Genomic DNA, 22,016 nt, shown 5'->3' on the forward strand with positions numbered 1-22,016 from the left:
TGACGTCGACGTTTACGTTAGTCATACGTTGACGTATGGCCGTCGCCCCGCCCCTTGCCCCTGATTTTTAGCTGGCGATTCCCCGTATCTCGTTCTCTTTTTCGCATCATGGCGGACCGCTTCAATAAGGTGCGTGTTGGCGCTTCACAAAACTTAAAAAAATGCCGGTATCAGAGGTGGGATAGATAGGTAACGAATTTACATAATGCAGACGAATACCCTTCTGTTATTTATGTTTTATTTTGCGTTCTTCAGTTCTTTCCTAGATATAAAGTTTTACATTTTCCCCTTGCTTCACTGATAACGTGAAGTGGCCTGGGCATTACGAGTAGGTTCTTTGCTATGTACACGTGTAGTGTTGAGTGTTTAGCAGTTAAATTAAAAATTGTTGATCTGGAGTGATTGTGTTATGAGGAATGAAGCATATACGGTCCGTGTGAAATGACCTGAACGAAACCGTTTAATAAGACGGTGTGGCAGTGAACATTTGAAAGTAGAGGGCTTGATGCAGGCCTCATCCTCGGATGGTAAACCCCGGTATATCAGCGAGTTCCATTATTGAAGCAGCACTTGACAGCCGAGTGGACATCATGTATTATTTGCTTACACTTATTGATTTGTTTTGATTTAACATATTTTGTAATAATTATATTGATAATATACCTTGACCAGTAAAGCCAACTTGAAAAGTCAAATCTTTCCATTAATGACAAGCGGAAAACGATGCATCTTGCAATAGATTTAAGAAAAAAAGTCCTTGGCGATGTGTTTGACTAGAAATTCTGTTATATTAATGGAGTTTAACGGCTATCTTGAAAGTCATTTATCCATGAGGCAAGGACTGTATTAAGATTATACACTAATGTTAAGTCACTATGTCAAGTGATATTTTATTAACTTAGTGTCTATTCATTTCATCGTTCTAACGGCAGTTAAACTTAGCAGTTTTACAAATCTCTCTGTCTCTATCATTTATATATATATATATATATATACACACACACACACACACACGTTGCGTTTTATCTTGGAGAGTAGTTCATGTGTTTTTTTTTCCTTTCCTTCTCCTCATTCATTTTAGGTTCTGCTCATAGACGGCAGGGGGCATCTCCTTGGACGTTTGGCCGCCCTTGTTGCCAAACAAGTTTTGCTTGGTAAGTTTGTCACTTTTTTTTTTTTAAGCAGTTTGTTGTTTTAGGACATGCCTGGCATTATATGTGGTGTAAAGTAATGATGGGCACGGTCTTTAGTTTCCCAGATCTTGGCAATTATCTAAAGATTGCATTTCAGCCTTGCCATGGTATAAGGCAAACACCTTGCTATGAAAACGGGAGTCTGATGTATTTACAAAATTACAGAGTAAATGTTAGAAATTTCAGCAATCTATTTGATGTGTTGGGATGCTAAATGACAATTCAGTTAGGCCAAAGGAGTTGTACTCCGCCCAGGCAATGATTCTTGAGTTGTTCATGATGATGCTTTTTAAGCTTGTTTGAGTTTTACAACTTTGAGAAAACATAACATGCACTACCATCTGAAACAAAGCAATTTATAAAATATAATTGAAATTGAATTATGAATGCTTCTAATGAAAGATACTCTCTTGCAGGTCACAAGGTAGTGATAGTAAGATGCGAGGGAATAAATATTTCCGGAAACTTCTATCGTAACAAGTGTAAGTAAATGTAAACTTTTTTTTTTATTTTTTTTTTTTTAGGTCCTTTCTATATTTTATTTGAAGTAAGCTTCAGTAGTAAAATATGGTTTTAGGGTGGGCTTCACAATGGTGCGCTGGTTCGGACTGACACTTCATGGGGTCTTTATGCACCCTGACAATTCTCTGACTCTGTGAGGTAGTTTTCTTTACATAACCTAGAACATTCTCATAAAGTTGCGCTAACTGCCAACTCTGTTCTGTCCAGGTGCCAGTATAGTTGTTGGATGAGTGTGCCATGAGCATGCCTTGTAAATGAATAGACTGGGGTGTATTCACCAGGGAAGGATTCTGTTTTGGTTCCTTGAAAATAAAATCAAAAGGTTCACTAGATGAAATGTGAATTGTGTGTGCGCCAGTCAAGGCAGATTATTTGCTCACTGAATGTAAAGAAGGAATGTGTGCATCGAGTATGTTCATAACTGAGTCATGGACAATGCATTTCTTTTGCATAATTTTGGGAATTTTTCATTGCCAAGAACAGATCAGGGAGTCTGGTATCATGAACCAGAGGAGAGAAAAAAAAACTTAGTTTCTAGTATGAGTATATTCCATTATGGACTATTGTACTATCCATGACTAAATCCAGCAGTACATCCAGTGTTGGAAGAAAGGGCTGCTGCCCCTTGCAGCATTGAAATGTAATGTACAGATCTGACAGTGGGTGAATGATTCTTGAAGATATGTGAATGGTGGTTAAATGTATTAAGTTTGAATGTGAAACATAAGAGTCTGCAGCTTCCTTAGTGTAAGCTTATGTTGCTAGTGTCACTTCAAAGACTGATGTCCTTAATTTTTATGTTCAATTATTCAGGTTAGTTGTGTAGGTTGCATCACTTGAACAAACCAGTTGGTGTTCTGCATGTTCATAGCTGAGTGGATTCACGATGTGTAACATGCATAATATAACCTTCTCCAAGCTGCCTAATTGAATGCTGTGTTGGTGTCAGAAATTAGTTTTCGTTGTAGGCAGAGCCCAGACACCCTTCCAGAAACGTTGAGGAGCGCAGACATTCAGGAGTAGTTGAAGCCACTGCTCCTCTGTAGTGAAAGGAGGTGGTTGAGGGCTATGATTTAAAATTGTCTCCTGAATGCCTATTTGGGAATGTGTTTTAGGTATGACCAACAGGGAGGAGACATCAGGGCAGACCCAGGATATATGCTGGTGACATCTCTTGGCTGGCCTGGTAACACTTCAGTAGTTGGAGGAGGTGGTTTTTGGGAGGGATGTCTAGGCATCATTGCTTAGACTACTGTCCCCATGATCAGGAATAGCGGCAGAAAATGGATAAATGGATTTTAGTAGATTATTGTTTTGGTGGCCTGCTTTTCCTGTTAGTGATTATATAATGCGTTATGGAAATATTATGGGTTGCGAAGGCTTCTGTGTAATTTGAAAATGCAACCAAAGTTTTCTTGGAGGCATGGCTATTGAAATACATAATATGCCAGAACAGTTTGCAGCAGTGAGCTCCCCCATGATTACTAGCATATTTTCCCATTTGCTATTTGAGTACCTTGCATATGGAGGTTATTGTTACTTAAAGCAGTGCACATTGAGATGAATTTCACAAATTAAGTGCGTATGTCAACTCAATTTAAAGTGTTACAGATTGCCAGTAAAGTTGTTTTTTGTAATTCATAGGTTTACTGAACATTGTTTAAAAAGTGTAATAAGCACTGAAATGTTATTGTATGGAAGATTTTAGTATCACTCAATGTGTAAAAAAAAAAAAAAAAAAAAAAAAATTGAAGTAGTTTGTATATAATTTAGAAAAGTGTGCAATTTGAGAAATTAGACAAACTGCTGCTTACTGCATACAACAGTGATGTTTATTGTTCAATATTTCAGTGAAGTACCTTGCCTTTCTCCGTAAAAGGATGAACACCAATCCATCTCGTGGACCATACCATTTCAGAGCTCCTAGCAAGATTTTCTGGAGGACAGTGAGAGGTCAGAGTTCCACTTCACTCATGCTTTAGGTGACATCACTGCTGAACTGTGATGAGTCTATCCCGAACCTGACATGGTTGATGAAACAAACAACGGATCTGGCTGCTGAGTTCAGACTTGTGATGAAATGGTCCATTCTAGGACCTTGTTTGTTTTTGCATTTTCTTGAATGCCCAGTTATGTAAACAAGGGCACGAAGCCTAATGTAATTTTATAGTTAAGAACATTTATGTAGTCTTGTGCGTCAAGTAATTTAATAGCATTCAGGTATAATTTGTATTGTGAATATCTTTAGCATTATAGTTTAAAAATATAACTGCTTATGGAAAGATGGAACCCTTGGGATTCGATGTTAAATACATTATGGTGTGTTTGCATCCCCACTTCCCACAGGTATGCTGCCACACAAAACGAAGAGAGGGCAGGCAGCACTTGACAGACTAAAAGTCTTTGATGGGATCCCACCACCCTATGATAAGGTAAACAAGGGCAGATTTTATTCTTGTACTTTAGTTTTTATGTCGGTGATGCTGCTATTATACCTACATTGTTTGAATGCAAGTGAGAAAACATTAAATATCTGAGACATATTTTTTTTTTTGTCCCTCTTTCCCTGCTTTGTTTTCTTATGTTCATTCTTAATTTACCCTTTTTTTTTTCCTTTCATCTATAGAGGAAGCGCATGGTTGTTCCAGCTGCTTTGAAGATTGTTCGCTTAAAACCTACTCGTAAGGTAAGGTGGCTTAACCTTTGCTATTTTAAAGAATTATTTCCTTTACTCTGTTTTACTTGTACATAAAACTAAAAATGTAAATGTTTGGTGCTGTGAATGTCGGTGATGATTTTTCTATAAAATTATTTGAGTTTCACTGCAATGAGAATACTTTTACATGCACTACCATCTGAGACAACAGCCCAGCAAAAGCCTACGTTTTTACACATAGCATGTGTACATAGAAGGGATAAACTCTTTTTGTTTTCTTGTTTAGAGTAGAATTGTAGCTACAAATAAAGACAGCTTTGTAGTTTGTGACATATCAGTTAACAAATGGCATGCCATATTTGCAACAGAATGCCAATGGCTTTTTTTTTTCTCTCAACCCCCCCTCCCCAGTTTGCCGTTCTTGGTCGCCTTGCCCATGAAGTTGGGTGGAAATACCAGGCCATCACAGCCACACTTGAAGAGAAAAGAAAGCAGAAAAGCAACCTCTTTTATAAGAAAAAGAAGCGAGAAATGAAGTTAAAGAAAGTGGCTGAAAAGAATGTTGAGAGCAAAATTGCTAAATATACGGATGTTCTGAAACAATACGGTGTTCTCGTTTAAGTTTTCGGTCTTCAGAGGCAAATAAATGTTAATAGCCAACTGTTTTGTGTGGTGTGCTTTTATTTCTTTTATTCCCTGCACTGTTTAAAAATTGGACGGTATCTGTTTGTAAAATGTGTGGTAAATATGTGCAAGAGAAAAAGGAAGGAAATAACAGCAGTTTAAGACAATGTCATGGTAGTTCAACTCCGCTGTATGCCTTGTGGTGAAAAAGACACTTGCACATTTTTATTTAACTCCTTGTTTTTATAACCTGAATCTTTAATGCACCTTACTAACCCAGTTATAAAGTGTCATAATGCAATTTTACTCAAGTATTAATGTGTATTTTTTTACATTTTCTAACTTAAACTGCAAGATCGAGGAATACAAGACCTTTGGCAAAGGAAAGAACACACGGTTCGTCAAGCTCGGATGTTTTTAGCGAATAGCTAAGCTGTACTACGGCGAATATCTGAAGGAGATAATACTAAAGCTTATAAGCTTTGACATTTTGAGAATTTACTTATGTCTGTTGTAACTCGGTATTAATGCATAGCAGTCCTCCTAGTTACGGTCCCATCACCCTGTCAATCGAAAAAATCCGCTTTCCCTAAGACGCACTTCCTTTTCATGGAGTGTTCTGATTGGATTGTGCATTCAGCATACGAGTCGCTAATTGGCTCATTTTTATTTTCGCTATCCGGCCCGTGTGGAGCTGTTGAGGAAACCCCGCCGCCAAGCGACCGGACACGCGCGTTTAGGGTCGTGTTGACCGGGAGGAAAGTCGCGTGCACGTGAATCTCGGCTGCGTGAATTCCATACCTGTGTGGAGGCCATAAAGGGGTCTTAACACACGTACAAAACGCAGCTTAAACGAAGTATCCTCCTTCTGTCTGATCGACTTTTGTCTTGCGGCATTCCTACGTTACACGACATAAAACACGCCCCTCCGTGGTAACGCGGAATAAATAAAAAAAACATTCTGGACATAAAGTGTGCGACGGGGCGACAGCAGAGTTGTAAAGAACCGGTGAGTGTCAGCTAGCTTACGGGTTGGAATTACTTAGGTGGTGGGGGACAAGTTTAGGCCTGGGGTGGTTAACTTCGACGAAATATCGCCATTATTGGTATTTTAAAATGGGAAGATGTGTCTGGCATGTGCAAGATTTGCTCCCCGCCTCCTTTGTCATTCTGTTAAGCAGATTTATTGCCGGCTGTCGGGTGTGGTGGTGCTGGAGTGTTTGATCAGCTGTGCGGCCTGCCTGTCCTCTCTCAGCTTCTGTCAGTGCACGAATCGTTAAAAGCGCAAGACCGGCTGGAAAGCTTTCATTTTAGAGCTCGTAATTCAGTCCTAGGTGGACGGCCGATGACTTTTCTCTGATCTGTGTAATTCCAGGATGCACGATTTGCAACCCGCTAAACACGTTTGCATTCATTTGAGCGTCATTGCTGATTTTATACAGTGCTTTGACAGTTTGTTTTTTCCCCCTTGTTAAAATGAGAAATTGGTGAAACAGTTAATTCATAGAAGGTGACTCCATTGTAATTTTCGAAACTGTTTTTCGTTCATTATTTTTTCAAACTTGCGTTTTGGCTTTCATATTTGAATTCCAGCACAGTCTCAACTTGAGGTGATACTCGTGACTGGACAAATTTAGTTCGTTGTTGCATTTAGGGAATTTCTGTCTGCTATCCAATGTTACACACATCATTTTTATTACAACGTGTGTGAAATAGCTTTGCAAAATGTACAAATCTGTTTGCATTTATTTACTTTGCAAAGATTTTATTCGGAATGGCTTGTGAATTCCAAGGTAGCTATTCAAAGGTAAAGTGTCCATTCTTAGGAAAGTCGCTTGGTTTTCCTTTGCTCATTTAATTAGTAAAACAGTGGTTTATATAGTGCTGTTTTCATTATGTATCCTTGTATTGCATAACACATGATAGTATTAAACATCAAATTTGATATAAAAATAAAATTCTTCCAGAAGTAGAAAAAATAATTCTGTTTTGGCAAAGTCAAGCAAAACGACCCCTTTTATTGGTTAACTAAAAAGATTACAATATGCAAGCTTTCGAGGCAACCCCAGGCCCCTTCTTGATTACATCTTGAAGAAAGGACCCGAGTCGCCTCGAAAGCTTGCATATTGTAATCTTTAAAGTTAGCCAATAAAATGTCATTTTTCTTGACTTCACTGTACTGATAGACATGCTAGTAAAAATGAAATTGTACCCTGAATACAACACACATTTACTAATCCACATGTGACACATTATGGTATAGTCAAATGTTTTAGCTTTATGATGTCCATTTTATTAAGTCAGTCATAGTTCTATATAGTGCCATTATTGTTATGCACTTAATGGTACAAAGACATGATACATTTTAAAACTAAAACCTCAAGCAAAAATAAATCTGCAGAAGTAGAAATAAGAATTTTATGTTGACATAAGAGACATGTTGGTACTTTGGATACATCACACCTTACTGATCAAATCAAATTTATTTCACATTCACTTATACCCAGCTCCAGTCCTGGAGGGCTGCAGTGGCTGCAGGTTTTCATTCTAACCATTTTCTTAATTAGTGATCTGTTTTTGCTGCTAATTCAGATTTTTGTAATTAATTTTGATTTGCTTGCTCTTGAAGACTCAGACCCAAAAATTGTTTCTTTTTCCTTAACAATAATGAGATGCAAAATGAGCCAAAAACATGACAAGCAAACTGTGTCCATCATACAATATTTGAAAATAAAGAAAAATGAAGGGTCTCAGGAATGCTGGTCTTCTCAGGCCCCCAGAAAATTTTAATGCTGCTCTTACAAAAGTAAAGAAAAAAAAATCAACAACTTGTGAAATGTTTGCTGTTGCACCCTGAGGGCAGCAACAGGCCATGGAATTAAAGAGCGGGTTTAATGAGCAACAAGACTTGGTGTCTGATGAAGCAGCTGGTTGGAGTTTGAGGCCCTGACTTAGGTGGTCTTCTATTGGCTCACTCACTTCACATTTTGTTTCTGTTTAAGGAAAGAAATGAAGCAATTCAGAGGAACAAATCTTCAAAAACAAGTCGATGAAAATGAATTCAAAAGAAGTGAATTAGCAGCAAAAACTGGTCACTAATTAAGAAAAGGGTTAGAATGAAAACCTGTAGCCACTGCGGCCCTCCAGGACCACCGGAGTTTGAGATCCCTGTGGTACATACAGTATGTTAGTGAAATGCTTAGTTGCTGAGCTCCAAGACTGTGCATCAGAAGAATATAAAAAAATATACATATGTGTAATTATTGTTTTTTCCGTAGCTGTTCCCATTTTTATATGTGGTCTCTATTTTCAATGAGAGTATCATATTAATGTTATAAAGTTATATGATGAATAAATATAGAAGAATTAACAGTAGACCGTCATGTAACTCTAGGATGTGGATGGACTGTGGAAAGAAACCCCTTCTAAGTGTCACTGAAGTGGTTGTCGGGCACTGCTGGCGTTCCCTTGAAGAGACCATGTTTTTCGGGATGGCTGGTGTTGGTGATGATTTTCTTTGGCCTGGTCTGACATCTTTCTGTATTGACTGGGGTGGCCAACTCGGATACTGGTGGGCTGCAGTGGCTGCAGATTTTGTTCCAACCCAGTATCTTAATTAGAGGCCAGTCCTCACAAATGACAGATCATGTTTAATATCATGGCTTGTTATAACTCTACCATGTCAGTTCATTCTTAAATCATATATATATATATATATATATAAAATTCACTAAGGCAAGACAACCATGGAAAGCGGCGTGGATTCACTAAGCCGTCGACAAGTAAGACACCCATGGCGCATGCAGGAAGTAGCCACGCCGGAGGTGAATCGCCATATGCAGTGTGTAAAACAGTTTGCGAGGGGTATCTCATGGGATCTTTAAAACAATCTTTTACAACTGAGGTTAAAACACAATGAAGTAAGCAGTCTTTAAAAACCGAGTTTTCGGTTACGACGCACGACCGCGCGCACCATTGCAAACTGTTTTACACGCTACATACAGCAATTCGCATCCACGACAAACATGCATCTTCTTAGATGCTCCTGCAGGAACACGGAAAGTCCACGTGAGTCACAGGTGCATCTGGACTGTGCAAAGACGACAGCGACTCAAGGGACGAGTTGGAGGTGGGCACATGAGCGATGGCGGTCCGCCAGTTTTCAGTCACGGACGATTGTGTGTTGGTTCCTTCCGTGCATTGTTACAATGTTGCTTTTCTTGCTGATTTATTACATTACAGATTTTTCAAATGTTAATTTTCTCCCTGTGCTTAAAAATCATTAGAAAACCGGCCTGATTATGCGGCGTATGGTACGCCGCGGGTTGGCTAGTAGATTTTGTTTTTGCTCTGTAATGATATCATTCCAGCGATTTGACGCCTAAAACGGAGGAGTCATCTTCAGTTCTTTACTTTTTGTTCAGTTTCCCTCTGAAAAGTGAATGATGAATACACATGGGTGGAAATGGAGACAAGCTAGATGGAGAACTACTGGTTCCTTTGTCATTTGCATCTTATTGATAATAAGGAGCAGATAAAACAATAACTACAACTAAGACTAAAATTAGCAATCAAGGGTACAAAATCTCAACAAGCAAGACCACTAAAATGAAGCAGAAAAATGTCACTTGAGCAATAAGTGCTTCATCAGCAATGAATGATTTCTAATGAAGCAATTGGGTTGCAGCAAAACAAGCAAAAACTTTGCTCAGTCCTGATTTAAAGCGCCTGAGTCTTAAACAGCAAATAAATGAAATTATTAATAGGTAGCAAAAACTAGTCACTAATAGGTTGGAAGCCAGTAGCCACTGTGGCTCTCCATGATTAGAGTTGACCACCCGGTATAGACGTCCTGAAAGTCTGAGAGTGTACACCCAGTGTGCTAGCTACCACTCTCTGCTGATGTCATGTTATTTTGTAAACCACAGCTAAATACAAACCCCAAACCCTGGAGTGACATTATGCTTTTAAACATGTATTAGCTTTGCTACCTATGGGTTTGAAATCTAAGTAATCAACATAGACCCATTTGCAATGCACCATTGCACCATGTAATGCCTATGTCTCTGTTATATGCCATTAGGTATGGGATTCATAAAAGCAGTGTTAGTGTTTGTGATGTGCCAACTGTTGGAATGACAGATGCAATGCATTTTATTGCTAAAAATGTCTGCAACGTGCCATCTTTTGGCTTGCGGCCCTGCTGTCCGCTGTTTCAAAACCAGCCAGTCATACTTCTTTTCAGGATATTTTCAATGGTGGGTTTATAGAATTTTCTTTACTATCTGGCAGGGCAGCCTAAAATCTACTGGTGGCATATTATGGTATAGTCTGTGTTTTAGGTTAAAAAGTGTTCCACCCCCTGTTGGCAGCATGTGGCACTAGGCCACATCTAAAGGTGATGAGAGTAAGCACACCTGTCAGGTGGTTGCTGCTGCATTGTGTTTAAATGAAAGAATTCCAATAAAATAAAACAATTGTTAGGATTACTCCCACAAATTAATAGTATTAATACTTCTCAATTTTAATTGATGGTCAAGTAAATTCGAATAGAACAAATATTTTAAAATTCTACTAATGATTATTTTTGCTTTGCAAATAACCAGTCGTCTATGGCGGAGGAGCAAAAGCTTTAGATTCGTCAAAAATGTCTGTTTCCGTTTTTTTGACGGATCTCAGTGTTTTAGGGTCCCCTGATACCAAAACATCGATATCACGTTGATGGGTGTGTGTCTGTGTGTCACGGTTTCTAGAGCTAAAACGGCTGGACCTGAAAATACCAAACTCGAAACTTAAGCCTGTTTTGAGGTGACGGTGTGCTGATTACTTTTATGTGCCAAAATCGAGCGAGAGAAAGAGACCCTCTAGAGGAGTGTTTTACCCAAACTTGGTCCTGGGGGACCCCCTGTGGCTGCAGGTTTTTGTTCCGTCCAGCTTCTGTTTTTAATTGGACTCCTGGGCTAAATAAGTGAAGTGTTGGTTTCCAAGTTCTGTGTTTAGGGAACAACATAGAAATTAGAAAACTAAAGTTTGGTAAAAAAAAAAAAAGTATTAAAATGTTCCAAGCAGTTATATAGGAATAATGTATTTATTTTTCTTTTTACCAATATTTTCATCTTGATTTTCATTCTACTTTTCCAGGTGTTCTAATTGTTTAATTAATCCCATATTTACTAAGCGTCTGACGCTGAAGTACTTGCAGCCTTTGATTGTTTAGTGTTGTTTGCTTGGGTGTCTGCTTGGCTCATTTTTAATTGTCATTAATAAGATACAACGAAGGGAGAAAACTGAACACAGAAAGGGCAGAATATAACGAAATCTATAAAAGAGAGTTAAGCATTTAAATCCATAGCAAAAGCAGAAATATTTCTAAATGTCGTATAAATGTAAAAATCCGGCTGCTGCGCTTCTCTGAATGTAGAACAAGAGAAAGAAAAATCCCAGCTAATTAAATGAGATCAGTGTTATCAGGTGTTGTCACTGATTAGGAATCTGGTTGGAACAAAAACCTGCAGCTACAGGGGGTCCCCCAGGACCGGGTTTGGGAAACACTGGTTTAAAGGAACCCTCAAATCCCGTAATTCCGCAAGTAATTATGAATTCTTGTCATCGATTGCTGTCGAAATGACCTGTTTTATGATCAGAAAGATCAGCATCAGAGCAGTAAGTAATTCCTGACATGTTCAAGAATAGTTTGGGTAACTTGGTTACTGGGGCGCAAAGCCTACTGACGCTCACGGCCGAATTTATTTCTTTGAAGATGCAGATTGTGCAATGTGGATAGCAATGTCATTTTTTTCCTCTTTGTTGTCTGCAATGATTTTTAGAATTGTTAGTTTAACAGCTGTGCCTGTGTGCTTTCTCTTTCTTGAATTTTAAATAGAAAATGTCATGTTATTTTGTAAACCACAGCTAAATACAAACCCCAAACCCTGGAGTGACATTATGCTTTTAAACATGTATCAGCTTTGCTACCTATGGGTTTGAAATCTAAGTAATCAACATAGACCCATTTGCAATGCACCATTGCACCATGTAATGCCTATGTCTCTGTTATATGCCATTAGGTATGAGATTCATAAAAGCAGTGTTAGTGTTTGTGATGTGCCAACTGTTGAAATGACAAATGCAATGCATTTTATTGCTAAAAATGTCTACGGCGTGCCATCTTTTGGAATAAGAGAGACATGGCAACTGGATAGACATCCAGACAGACACTTCTCCTTTTATTAAGGTGGATATGAGCCCCTTTAAAAACCAGCACTCAGGGTTGTGAAAAAGTATTTGCCCTCTGTCTTTTCTGTATTATGACATAGCCTCAGTGTGTGTTTGTGTGTGTGTATTCAGATTAGTCATAGGTTGCAGAAGTATACAAAGAGGAATCAAAGAGAGCAAATGTACATATGCAAATCAACATTAAATAGTCAAAGAGGAAATTGGTAGGGCAGGCTTGGATGTGAACAGTTATGCTTGAGTATTCATAAACACCACTAAGTTGAAGCAGTTACGTGAAGAAGACTGGGACAGCATTCATTTTTATGGCTGTGAGGAGCACCTTTACAACTACAAGAAATCTGTGGTTGATTTTAAACTGCTGCTAAAGATGGCTGCAGCCACTTATCATGTCTTTAGGATGGCTTCTTCACACCGGCTACTGGGTAGTACAGTTGAATGTTACGTTTGTGCTACCTGTCAGGCAGTTATTGTGTTTTTTTGGGCATTTGCTGACTGCCAGTGTGTTTGTGACAACCATTCCACTTTTTCTTCAAAATGTTGGCAAAAGAGTCATTGCCCACAACCCTTTAATCAGTTTGTCACAAAATCTCACCCCTTTTCCCAAGTTGGCGTTTTATTATTTTTACACCGTTGATGGGTTTTGATAAAGCAAATATAGGGTGCAATGCAGATGGATCAGGTGGCGTCTCTTGCCTGTATCACAAACGCTGAGCTGCTTATTGCTGTGTGAGATACTTCAGCAAGAGTGGACTGTTCACAAGTGACAGTTTAGAAACTGAAAACACTGGCCAGCTTCAGTCAGTGCCTAGTCAACTGATGCAATGCTATCTATTTTAGAGATGCATCATAATCTTAATAATTATATATATACAGTGCTGCCGGAAAGTATTCACAGCGCATCACTTTTTCCACATTTTGTTATGTTACAGCCTTATTCCAAAATGGATTAAATTCATTTTTTCCTCAGAATTCTACACACAACACCCCATAATGACAGCATGAAAAAAGTTTACTTGAGGTTTTTGCAAATTTATATATATATACACTGTATATGTGTGTGTGTATATATATATATATATATATATATAAAAATATACTGTATATGTGTGTATATATATATATATATATATGAGTGCTTTTCACAGTTATTGGGGAACCACTTCACCCACCACTAATGTGCAGCATCGTCCTGGATGATGTAATGGCACTCATTTTGTGCCAGTGCGCTCACCACACGTGAGCTGTTAGGTGGTGAAGGGGTGAGAGATTGTTTGTCAATTAAAGACAGGGGCACCACTGGTGGGCAGTTTAGCCCGGACATTGGGATACACCCTTTGCTTTGCAATGGATGCCAAGGGATCTTTAATGACCACAGAGAATCAGGTCCTTGGATTTTTTTTTTTTTAATTAATTTTATTACAATCCATACATAGCAATCAAGTTTTTACAAAAAAAAAGAATTATGTTAAGAACAGATCGACCCCACCCCTGAGAGAGAGAGCAAGCCAAGCGTGTAAAATTTAAGGCTTTTAAAAATACCTAAATTAATAAATTCTCTGTGCTTTATGAACTTATTTTAAAATATTACTGATTAGATCCTGCCATGTTTTGAAAAAAGTCTTTACAGATCCTCTAACTGAGTATTTGATTTTTTCCAATTTTAAATAATATAACACATCGGTTTCCCACTGACTTAAAAGAGGAGAGTTTGGGTTCTTCCAGTTTATCAGAATAAGTCTGCGTGCCATCAGTGTAGTGAATGCAATCACAATTTGTTTGTCTTTCTCCACTTTAAGCCCCTCTGGAAGAACCCCAAACACAGCTGTTAATGGGTTAGGAGGGATTGTGAGTCCAAGGCTGTCTGAGAGGCAATTAAAACGTTTTGTCCAGAATAATGTTAATTTGGTGCAGGCCCAGAACATGTGACCCAGTGAGGCTGGGGCTTGGTTGCAACGTTCGCAGGTTGGATCATCCCCTGGAAACATTTTGGAGAGTTTTTGGAGACAGATGTGCTCGATATATAATTTTAAGTTGTATAATTGTATGCTTTGTGCATATGGAGCTCGAGTGAATTCTCTGCATTGCTACTTTCCACTCCTTTTCTGATATATTAATTGAGAGATCTTTTTCCCAGTGTCCTCTTGGATCTTTGAAAGGAAGGGATTGTAAAATGATTTTATATATTGTAGAGATGGCGTCTAAGTCCTTGAGATTGAGCAATATTTTTTCCAGCGTGGATGAGGGTGCAAGATGAGGAAAGGTCTTTGGATTTTATGTCTCATCTGAAGGACAGTGCCATTTTTACAGCACAGTGTCCCCATCACTGCACTCTGGGGCATTGGGATCCACATTCACACCACAGGGTAAGCACACCCTGCTGGTCTCACCAGTACCTCTTCCAGCAGCAGCCTAAGGTTTTCTTCATTGGTCTCCCATCCAGGTACTGGCTGGGCCCAAACATGATTAGCTTCAGAAGGATGACCTCTTCTGAGGTGTCGGTGGCAAGGCTCCAGGCTCTTTAACAAGGATAATATTTAAACTGAGTGGTTCACACTGCTGAACAATTACTCCAGAATCCTGAAATTATATCCTGGCCTGGACACCACTCTTTTTATGCAGTTTGCATGTTCTCCTTGTCATTGTGTGGTTGTTTTCTAGGTACTTTGGATTTTACCAATAAACCATAGATGTTGATTAGCTTTAATTAGAAGATTAGTACTACTACTCAACCGAGTCATCTCATTATCATATGATTAATTTTGTTTTGGGAAATTCCATTGGATTGCTGCATTACAATGTCTGATACAAATTTCCTGTAAGACTCCACATTCATTTAAATAGACTCATGAGTGCAGCATTTAAACTAAATGTCAGATTGTTTTTACATCCAGAAGCAGAACAGATGCTTTAAGCCAAAATGTAGTGGGCTAAATGTAACTTGGTGTTGGAGCATTTTCTGTGAAAGGCCAGCAACGTTGACTGTACAGAAATACAAAAGCAGCATATCTAAAAATGCATTACTGCATGCTAAACAAACGTGCCATTTGTGATGCTGAACTGCAGCAGTCTATCATATCGTCAGCACTAGAAAACACGAAATGCACTGTAACGATCCATGTCTCTAAACATTTTTCAGCCTCATAGACACGCAGGCTTGCTGGTAAGATGGTTGCATGTTGTTCTTGATGGTGCATCAGATATTGTGGCACCTGATTCACCTATCTCTGTGTACCAGACCCCTGTAGCATGTTTATTTTTTACATTGCTACTTGCAGTTTTTGACAGATTTGTTCTGTACTTTCTAGCATACATAAAATACCATGGCTATCGAAATGTGTCTGTTCCCGGCTGACAGGCCATGCCTGTTTCTAACTCCCGGGCACATTAATATGCTCCCAAACATGAACAAGAATGCCTAAATTACTTTTCAGTAATGTGAAGAAACAGTTTCTGAAATGTTTTCACTAAGCAGTAAAATAAAATCATAGATACATAATGCAGAAATAAAACGTTTTTTTGGAAAATGTATTTTTGCAGTATGTTCTGTGTTGCTTAACAGGTTGCCCCTTTCAATTGTAGATGGCTATTATAATTAATCAAAGGGAGTCCTCTACCAGGTATGGAATACAATCAAAATTTGCTTTCCTGGTAGGGACTTCTGATTCCTCCCACATCACAAAGAAATGCACTTTTAATTCGACAGGCATTTAAATTGATCTTGTTTTATGAATTAATGTGGATGTGTGTGTGCCCTTTGATGGAATGGCTTCTCAACCAGATTCATTTATTGCTTTAGATGTTGATTGGATAGATTTGAATTTAGGGTACATCATTGGATAATTAGCTGCACACTTTCATGGTGAACGTCTTAGCTTTCAACTCTCTGCCCCAAAGTTTTGAAGAGGGAATTGTGAAATGCAGTTGTAATCTGTCACATGTTTCATTCTCATAAGAGGGTTGTCTTTTGAGCACTCCATTAGGCTAATAGCGTGTGTTGTTAAGGCGCTGTTCACCTGTCACATTACGTTTTTATGACCATATACTTTATACATTTTATAGCAACAGTGGAGATTTATTGACAGTGGAAAGTGTTTATAATTCTATTTTAAAAAACCTACTTCCTAATTTGTATTTAATCCTTTGAATTACTTAAACTACTAAATTTACTTACTGGAAAATGTTTTATACGTCCTACATATGAAAACTGCAGTCTATGTGTATGCATGACTGCATAAAATGTAAAATGATGTAAATAACACACTTTTAATACTGTTAAATAATTTATAACTAATGTCTTTTAGTAGTTGATTGCTCACTGCTTGGTGTTATTGGCATTTGAGGTTACAAAGGGGTTTAATTCCAATGCTGCCATGGTTTTTACACGTGATCTTGATTGTGTCCTTGTTAGTTTCCCTCTTTGTTTTTAATTATTATTTTACAACTCTTTGAAAATTAGGAGTGGTGGAAGGTACTTTTAAAAAAATGAAATGCAAGCAGTTTGATTTAATTAAGACTAGGGGGCTTTGCCCCCTACTCGCTTTGCTTAACAACCCCCCCCCCCTTCCCCGCCTGCGCTACGCGCCAGCCACTTCACATCTCTGCCACTCCCGTATGCGGATTTCACTTTTGCCAAACAACAAATCTTTTAATTCTCGTGGATACGCCTCTTCATCGGAAAGAAACACTACTTTTCCCCTGATGGCAACATAAATTAGACCTACAAGTCTTCAACTTCAAGTTTAAATCCAAACAATATATTCGATTTCTTTTCACTGTTCCGTCATGTCACCGAGTAATAATTTCCGTTTGTTTGTGCTAATGCGATCTTTACTGTCATTTTTTTGAGAGTTTCAAATTTTAGTACTTTCATTATCTCTAACCTGCTCTGCACGCGTATCGCCCCAACGTTTTTGAATTGTTTACGATTTTCTACTTTGTCATCTACTCTTTGTCTTTTATTTCTGGCCCCGATCGTGATTGAATCTCTTGGCATAAAGTTCCGTCTCACGGGATGTGAGAGTATCTCTCTAAAAAAGTCACGTCTTGTCCCAGGATTTTTTTATTATACTGTAATAGATTTCATCCAATATGGTAAAAAATGCAAACAATGTTTGAATTGCTTTCTTCAAATTCTTGCCTCCAGCTTTGAAAGTCTGCAGACTGGTGAGTTTTACTATCGATGAGTGTGTTGACAATTATTAATTAATCAATAAGTTATCTACATCCCTGGTATATATGTAGACAGAGAGTTTCATTCCAAAGCTAAATTGAGAATTAACTATGAAACTTATAGGAATTTAAACAAAAAATTTACCAATATAATATTGCAGGCAAATATCTGGGAAAAGGGCAGAATTAGTAATCCAATTTAACTCAAAATCATAAAGCTTCCTAGCATTTTACAGGGCCGATAGCTGTGGCAAGTATCATTCTGTTTGACATAGCCTTTCCACAGAGTTGGGTGAATTGATTTCTCTCTCCATTCTGTGCAATTAGTGAGCATTTTACTGTAAGCAGTGTAGACATCTGTGGATTTTTGTCACTTACGTTTATGTTAATTAATTTACTTTTTCCAAAGTGACATCCTTTATTGGCTAACTAAAAAGATTACAATATGCAAGCTTTCGAGGCAACTCAGGCCCCTTTCTTGAAGAAGGGGTCTGAGTTGCCTCGAAAGCTTGCATATTGTAATCTTTTTAGTTAGCCAATAAAAGGTATCATTTTGCTTGGCTCTTCTCTACATTCGTAATGGCTAACACGGTACAACACCCTAGTACTACAAAGTGACGTCCAAAAGATGTCACCGTAATAAAAATGTTTGCAAGCTTAATTTGACTTCATTATTTGCTCAGTGCGTTTTTCTGCATTGTTTTTAAATAATATTTATTATGTCATACCGATGCAGGGGTAACTCATAATCAACTCACTCTGTTGTGTTTTTCATGTGGCTGCATTAAAAAATACAAAATTCAAAGCCATTAGAATCAAATTGAAAAATCCATCTTTAACCTTTTTTCCAAGATGACAGGATTTTGGCAGGTAACATCAAAACGGTTTACCATTACCATCCCTTGTATCACCAGTCTAGTTGGGAGCTTATGGACATTTATAATCTGTTTGAGTGATGGTAAGCACACACTGTAAAAAATTTCATATCCAAAAACTAGACAAAATAAACTTTAAATAGGAGTTGTTTTGCTTTTATTTAGCCAAAAAATCTGCCAATGGGGTGAGCAAAATTTACTTGACAAGATTTTGATAAGTCAATAAATCTTACCATAAGGAAAACAAGATTTAATAAAATGATATAAGTACTTTTCACTTGCTTAGATTTCATTTGTTTGCACTGCAGTCATTTGGCTTCTCCTCTCCACTTTTTATTTTTGCAATTTATTATTGTTTCTAAATTCATGACTGAGTGAAGTTTGCATAAAAAATGAATGAGAAGTAATGACCCCATCATCCCGCACAGAGGCACAAGCCAGGAGTTTGATTGCCAGTTGTTAAAGTATTTCAGGGCATTTTAAAAAGCATGCCTTTTGAAGAGGGCAGTGTAAAATAAATGGTGACATTTAGTTCCCACATATTTCAAGGGGAGCTGAATAACCTGCAGATTTTTGTTTTATTGCACATTTTAGTTTGTTGTAAAATGTCTTTCAACGGTATTCTTCCTTTTATTCTAACAAGGTTCTGTGTTTTGTACAGTTTGACTGTAACAGCATTTAAAAATTTTCAAGATGACTAGTAATCCAAAGAATGACAGTGCGGCAGTTGATCAAAATAATTTAATGCCTAAATAATTAAACAGATGTTAAGACAGGTAGATAGAAACTTTATTAATTCTAAAGAATAGGACAAATACACTGCCTGGCCAAAAAAAAAGTCGCCACCTGGATTTAACTAACCATTAGATAGATAATATTGGATAATTACTGCATGGGTGATTGATTATCTTTCAGCTGGCAACACATTATTTATCCCCAACTGGTGCAATGAGTTGCTTCTCATTTCTTAAACAACCAGGTCGTGGAAAAGATGTTAGTCTGTTTGAGAAGGGTCAAATCATTGGCATGCATCAAGCAGAGAAAACATCTAAGGAGATTGCAGAAACAACTAAAATTGGGTTAAGAACTGTCCAACGCATTATTAAAAACTGGAAGGATAATGAGGACCCATCATCTTCGAGGATGAAATGTGGCCAGAAAAAAATCCTGAATGATCGTGATCGGCGATCACTTAAACGTTTGGTGAATTCAAATCGAAGAAAAACAACAGTAGAACTCAGGTCTATGTTTAATAGGGAAAGTAAGAGCATTTCCACACGCACAATGCGATGGGAACTCAAGGGATTGGGACTGAACAGCTGTGTAGCCTTAAGAAAACCACTAATCAGTGAGGCAGACCGGAAAAAAAGGCTTCAGTTTGCTAGGGAGCATAAAGATTGGACTCTGGAGCAATGGAAGAAGGTCATGTGGTCTGATGAGTCCAGATTTACCCTGTTCCAGAGTGATGGGCGCATCAGAGAGGCAGATGAAGTGATGTACCCATCATGCCTAGTGCCTACTGTACAAGCCTGTTGGGGCAGTGCTATGATCTGGGGTTGCTGCAGTTGGTCAGGTCTAGGTTCAGCAACAGTATGTGCTCCAAGAATGAGGTCAGCTGACTACCTGAATATACTGAATGACCAGGTTATTCCATCAATGGATTTTTTCTTCCCTGATGGCACGGGCATATTCCAAGATGACAATGCCAGGATTCATCGGGCTCAAATTATGAAAGAGTGGTTCAGGGAGCATGAGACGTCATTTTCACACATGGATTGGCCACCACAGAGTCCAGACCTTAACACCATTGAGAATCTTTGGGATGTGCTGGAGAAGGCTTTGCGCAGCGGTCAGACTCTACCATCATCAATGCAAGATCTTGGTGAAAAATGAATGCAACACTGGATGGCACTAAATCTTGTGACATTGCAGAAGCTTATCGAAACAATGCCACGGCGAATGCTTGCTGTAATCAAAGCTAAAGGTGGTCCAATGAAATACTAGAGTATGTGACCTCTTTTTTTTTTTTGGTGGCAACTTTTTTTTTGGCCAGGTAGTGTAGTTGCAGCAGCAATCATTGCAAGAAAAAAATAAAAGAAACTTCAGAGTGTTCATCACCACACTGACAGTAACAGAACTCATTATGTAGAAGTGATGTCATATAAGCACAGTCTTCAGCAGAGCACTTGGATTAGTCAGTGGATTAAGAAGCTCCTCTGTTCAGATCAGAGTGTGTCAGTGCATCATGGCCAGTATTTTGTTAAGTGTCTTTCTCTGAACTTCATTTTCTATAGCAGAGGTTTCCAAACTTTTTTGCCCCGCAGACCACTTACCGATTTTTTTGCTTTCCATAGACCCCCTGCCTGCCTAATATTGAATTTTGATAAACCTATTAACTTCAGATGTGTTTTTGACAACTGACACAGTGCTGCTTACTTTGATAGGGTTTTTTGTAGAGTGGACCGTTGTAAAAAAAAAGAAAAACATGTACAATTTTTATTCATACCTTTATTGAAAAGACACAAAATGCAAGTAAATATTTGGATTTGGAACGAAACAAATCAGAACCTAGTAAAATTCTTACATAAAATTAATACACACATAATGCTGTTAATGAGAGGGATGAACCTGATGCTCTGATAACAATTGTTCAATATTAGGCTTCAAATTAGTGAGGTATAGTCTTAAATCTCCACGTCCAATGATTTGCAATCGATTTCTTTTTTTCGTAAGAAGATCGGCAACCGCGCTAAAACCCCTTTCCACGAGGTATGAAGATGGAAAAGCTATCAAAAACTTTCTTGTGATAGTCCATAATGCAGGATAAGCAACAGGTATATCTTTCTGAAGCCAGAACTGCTGATATTTTCTGAACTGCACCTTAAGTTCTTCGTTAGTGCTTATTCCGATCAGTTCTTCTTGTAATATGACATCCGATTCTTCAATGTCACCGTATGGATTGATAATCCACTGTGGTATTTCCATAGTCAAAACATCCTCAAACCTAGTTTTAAAGTCTGTGTGAAGGACATTTAAATGTTGAACGTAGACCAAAGCGTCATCACCCTGGATGTTTATCATTGACAAGCTGGGGAACTTTGGTACAGGTCTGGACAAGTGTTATTCACTGCGCGAACACGTGCGATGCGTTGCTGCTGATATGAAAACTTGTGTCCGCTCACGTGGACCACCATTTACATCTCGTGCACCCCCAATTTTTTTTCTCGCTGAAATAGACCCCCTTTAACTCGAAATCGACCCCTGGGGGTCCATATAGACCACTTTGGAAATCAGTGTTCTATAGAGTTCAAACTGACTCCCAGGACAGAGTCAGCCTTCTTTATTAGTTTTTCCTTTAGTTTGCTGGTATCTCCTGCAGTGTGTTGTCTACAAACCATCTATGGTAGACTAACTAAGCATATGTGACAGAGGCCCACAGTTACTTGAGTTCTGGCAAAAAAAAAATCTACTGACTGCTGCAAAGATAGGTCAACATGGTTTTAAAATTCTACAGTATGTAAGGCAAAAACGTTTTGTACTGAAAAACGATAGGAATTCATCAGGGCTCAGACTGAAATGTGATGTACTGGGAAAATGATGCTAGTAATTTGAAATAGGAGAACACCAAGGTTGTCGTGTAGTAATGACACACCCACTTCAGAATAACCTGATCAACATGATGATGCCACTGCAGGACTGTAAGAGTCTTAAGAAGACAATAGAAGAGGTCCAGTCAAATAA

General features: G+C 38.3%; 2 protein-coding genes and 4 non-coding genes across 6 annotated transcripts in view; all 6 read left to right on the forward strand.

Moving 5' to 3' along the window:
• Window positions 1–49: 49 nt before the first annotated feature.
• On the forward strand, window positions 50–5,032 carry rpl13a (ribosomal protein L13a). Its single transcript, XM_039739302.1, has 7 exons — window positions 50–129; window positions 1,082–1,154; window positions 1,610–1,675; window positions 3,567–3,668; window positions 4,062–4,147; window positions 4,342–4,401; window positions 4,783–5,032. Exons 1-7 carry the CDS (start codon window positions 109–111, stop codon window positions 4,990–4,992), a joined length of 618 nt encoding a protein of 205 aa, XP_039595236.1. The 5' UTR covers window positions 50–108; the 3' UTR covers window positions 4,993–5,032.
• Window positions 1,463–1,544, forward strand: LOC120518236. Its single transcript, XR_005631203.1, has one exon. It is a non-coding gene; the product is annotated as a small nucleolar RNA Z195/SNORD33/SNORD32 family (small nucleolar RNA).
• Window positions 3,712–3,780, forward strand: LOC120518246. The gene has a single exon (XR_005631212.1). It is a non-coding gene; the product is annotated as a small nucleolar RNA SNORD50 (small nucleolar RNA).
• On the forward strand, window positions 4,185–4,259 carry LOC120518238. Its single transcript, XR_005631205.1, has one exon. It is a non-coding gene; the product is annotated as a small nucleolar RNA SNORD34 (small nucleolar RNA).
• Window positions 4,497–4,580, forward strand: LOC120518237. Its single transcript, XR_005631204.1, has one exon. It is a non-coding gene; the product is annotated as a small nucleolar RNA Z195/SNORD33/SNORD32 family (small nucleolar RNA).
• Window positions 5,033–5,713: 681 nt separating the features above from the next.
• The window catches only part of LOC120517150 (heterogeneous nuclear ribonucleoprotein R), a 38,057-nt gene continuing 21,754 nt past the window's right edge, over window positions 5,714–22,016 (forward strand). The window contains exon 1 of the mRNA XM_039739301.1: window positions 5,714–6,004. The gene's annotated coding sequence lies outside the window, so the exon portion shown is untranslated. The remainder of the gene's footprint in view (window positions 6,005–22,016) is intronic.

This window comes from Polypterus senegalus, chromosome 17, assembly GCF_016835505.1.
Source record: "Polypterus senegalus isolate Bchr_013 chromosome 17, ASM1683550v1, whole genome shotgun sequence".
Lineage (NCBI taxonomy): Eukaryota > Metazoa > Chordata > Cladistia > Polypteriformes > Polypteridae > Polypterus > Polypterus senegalus.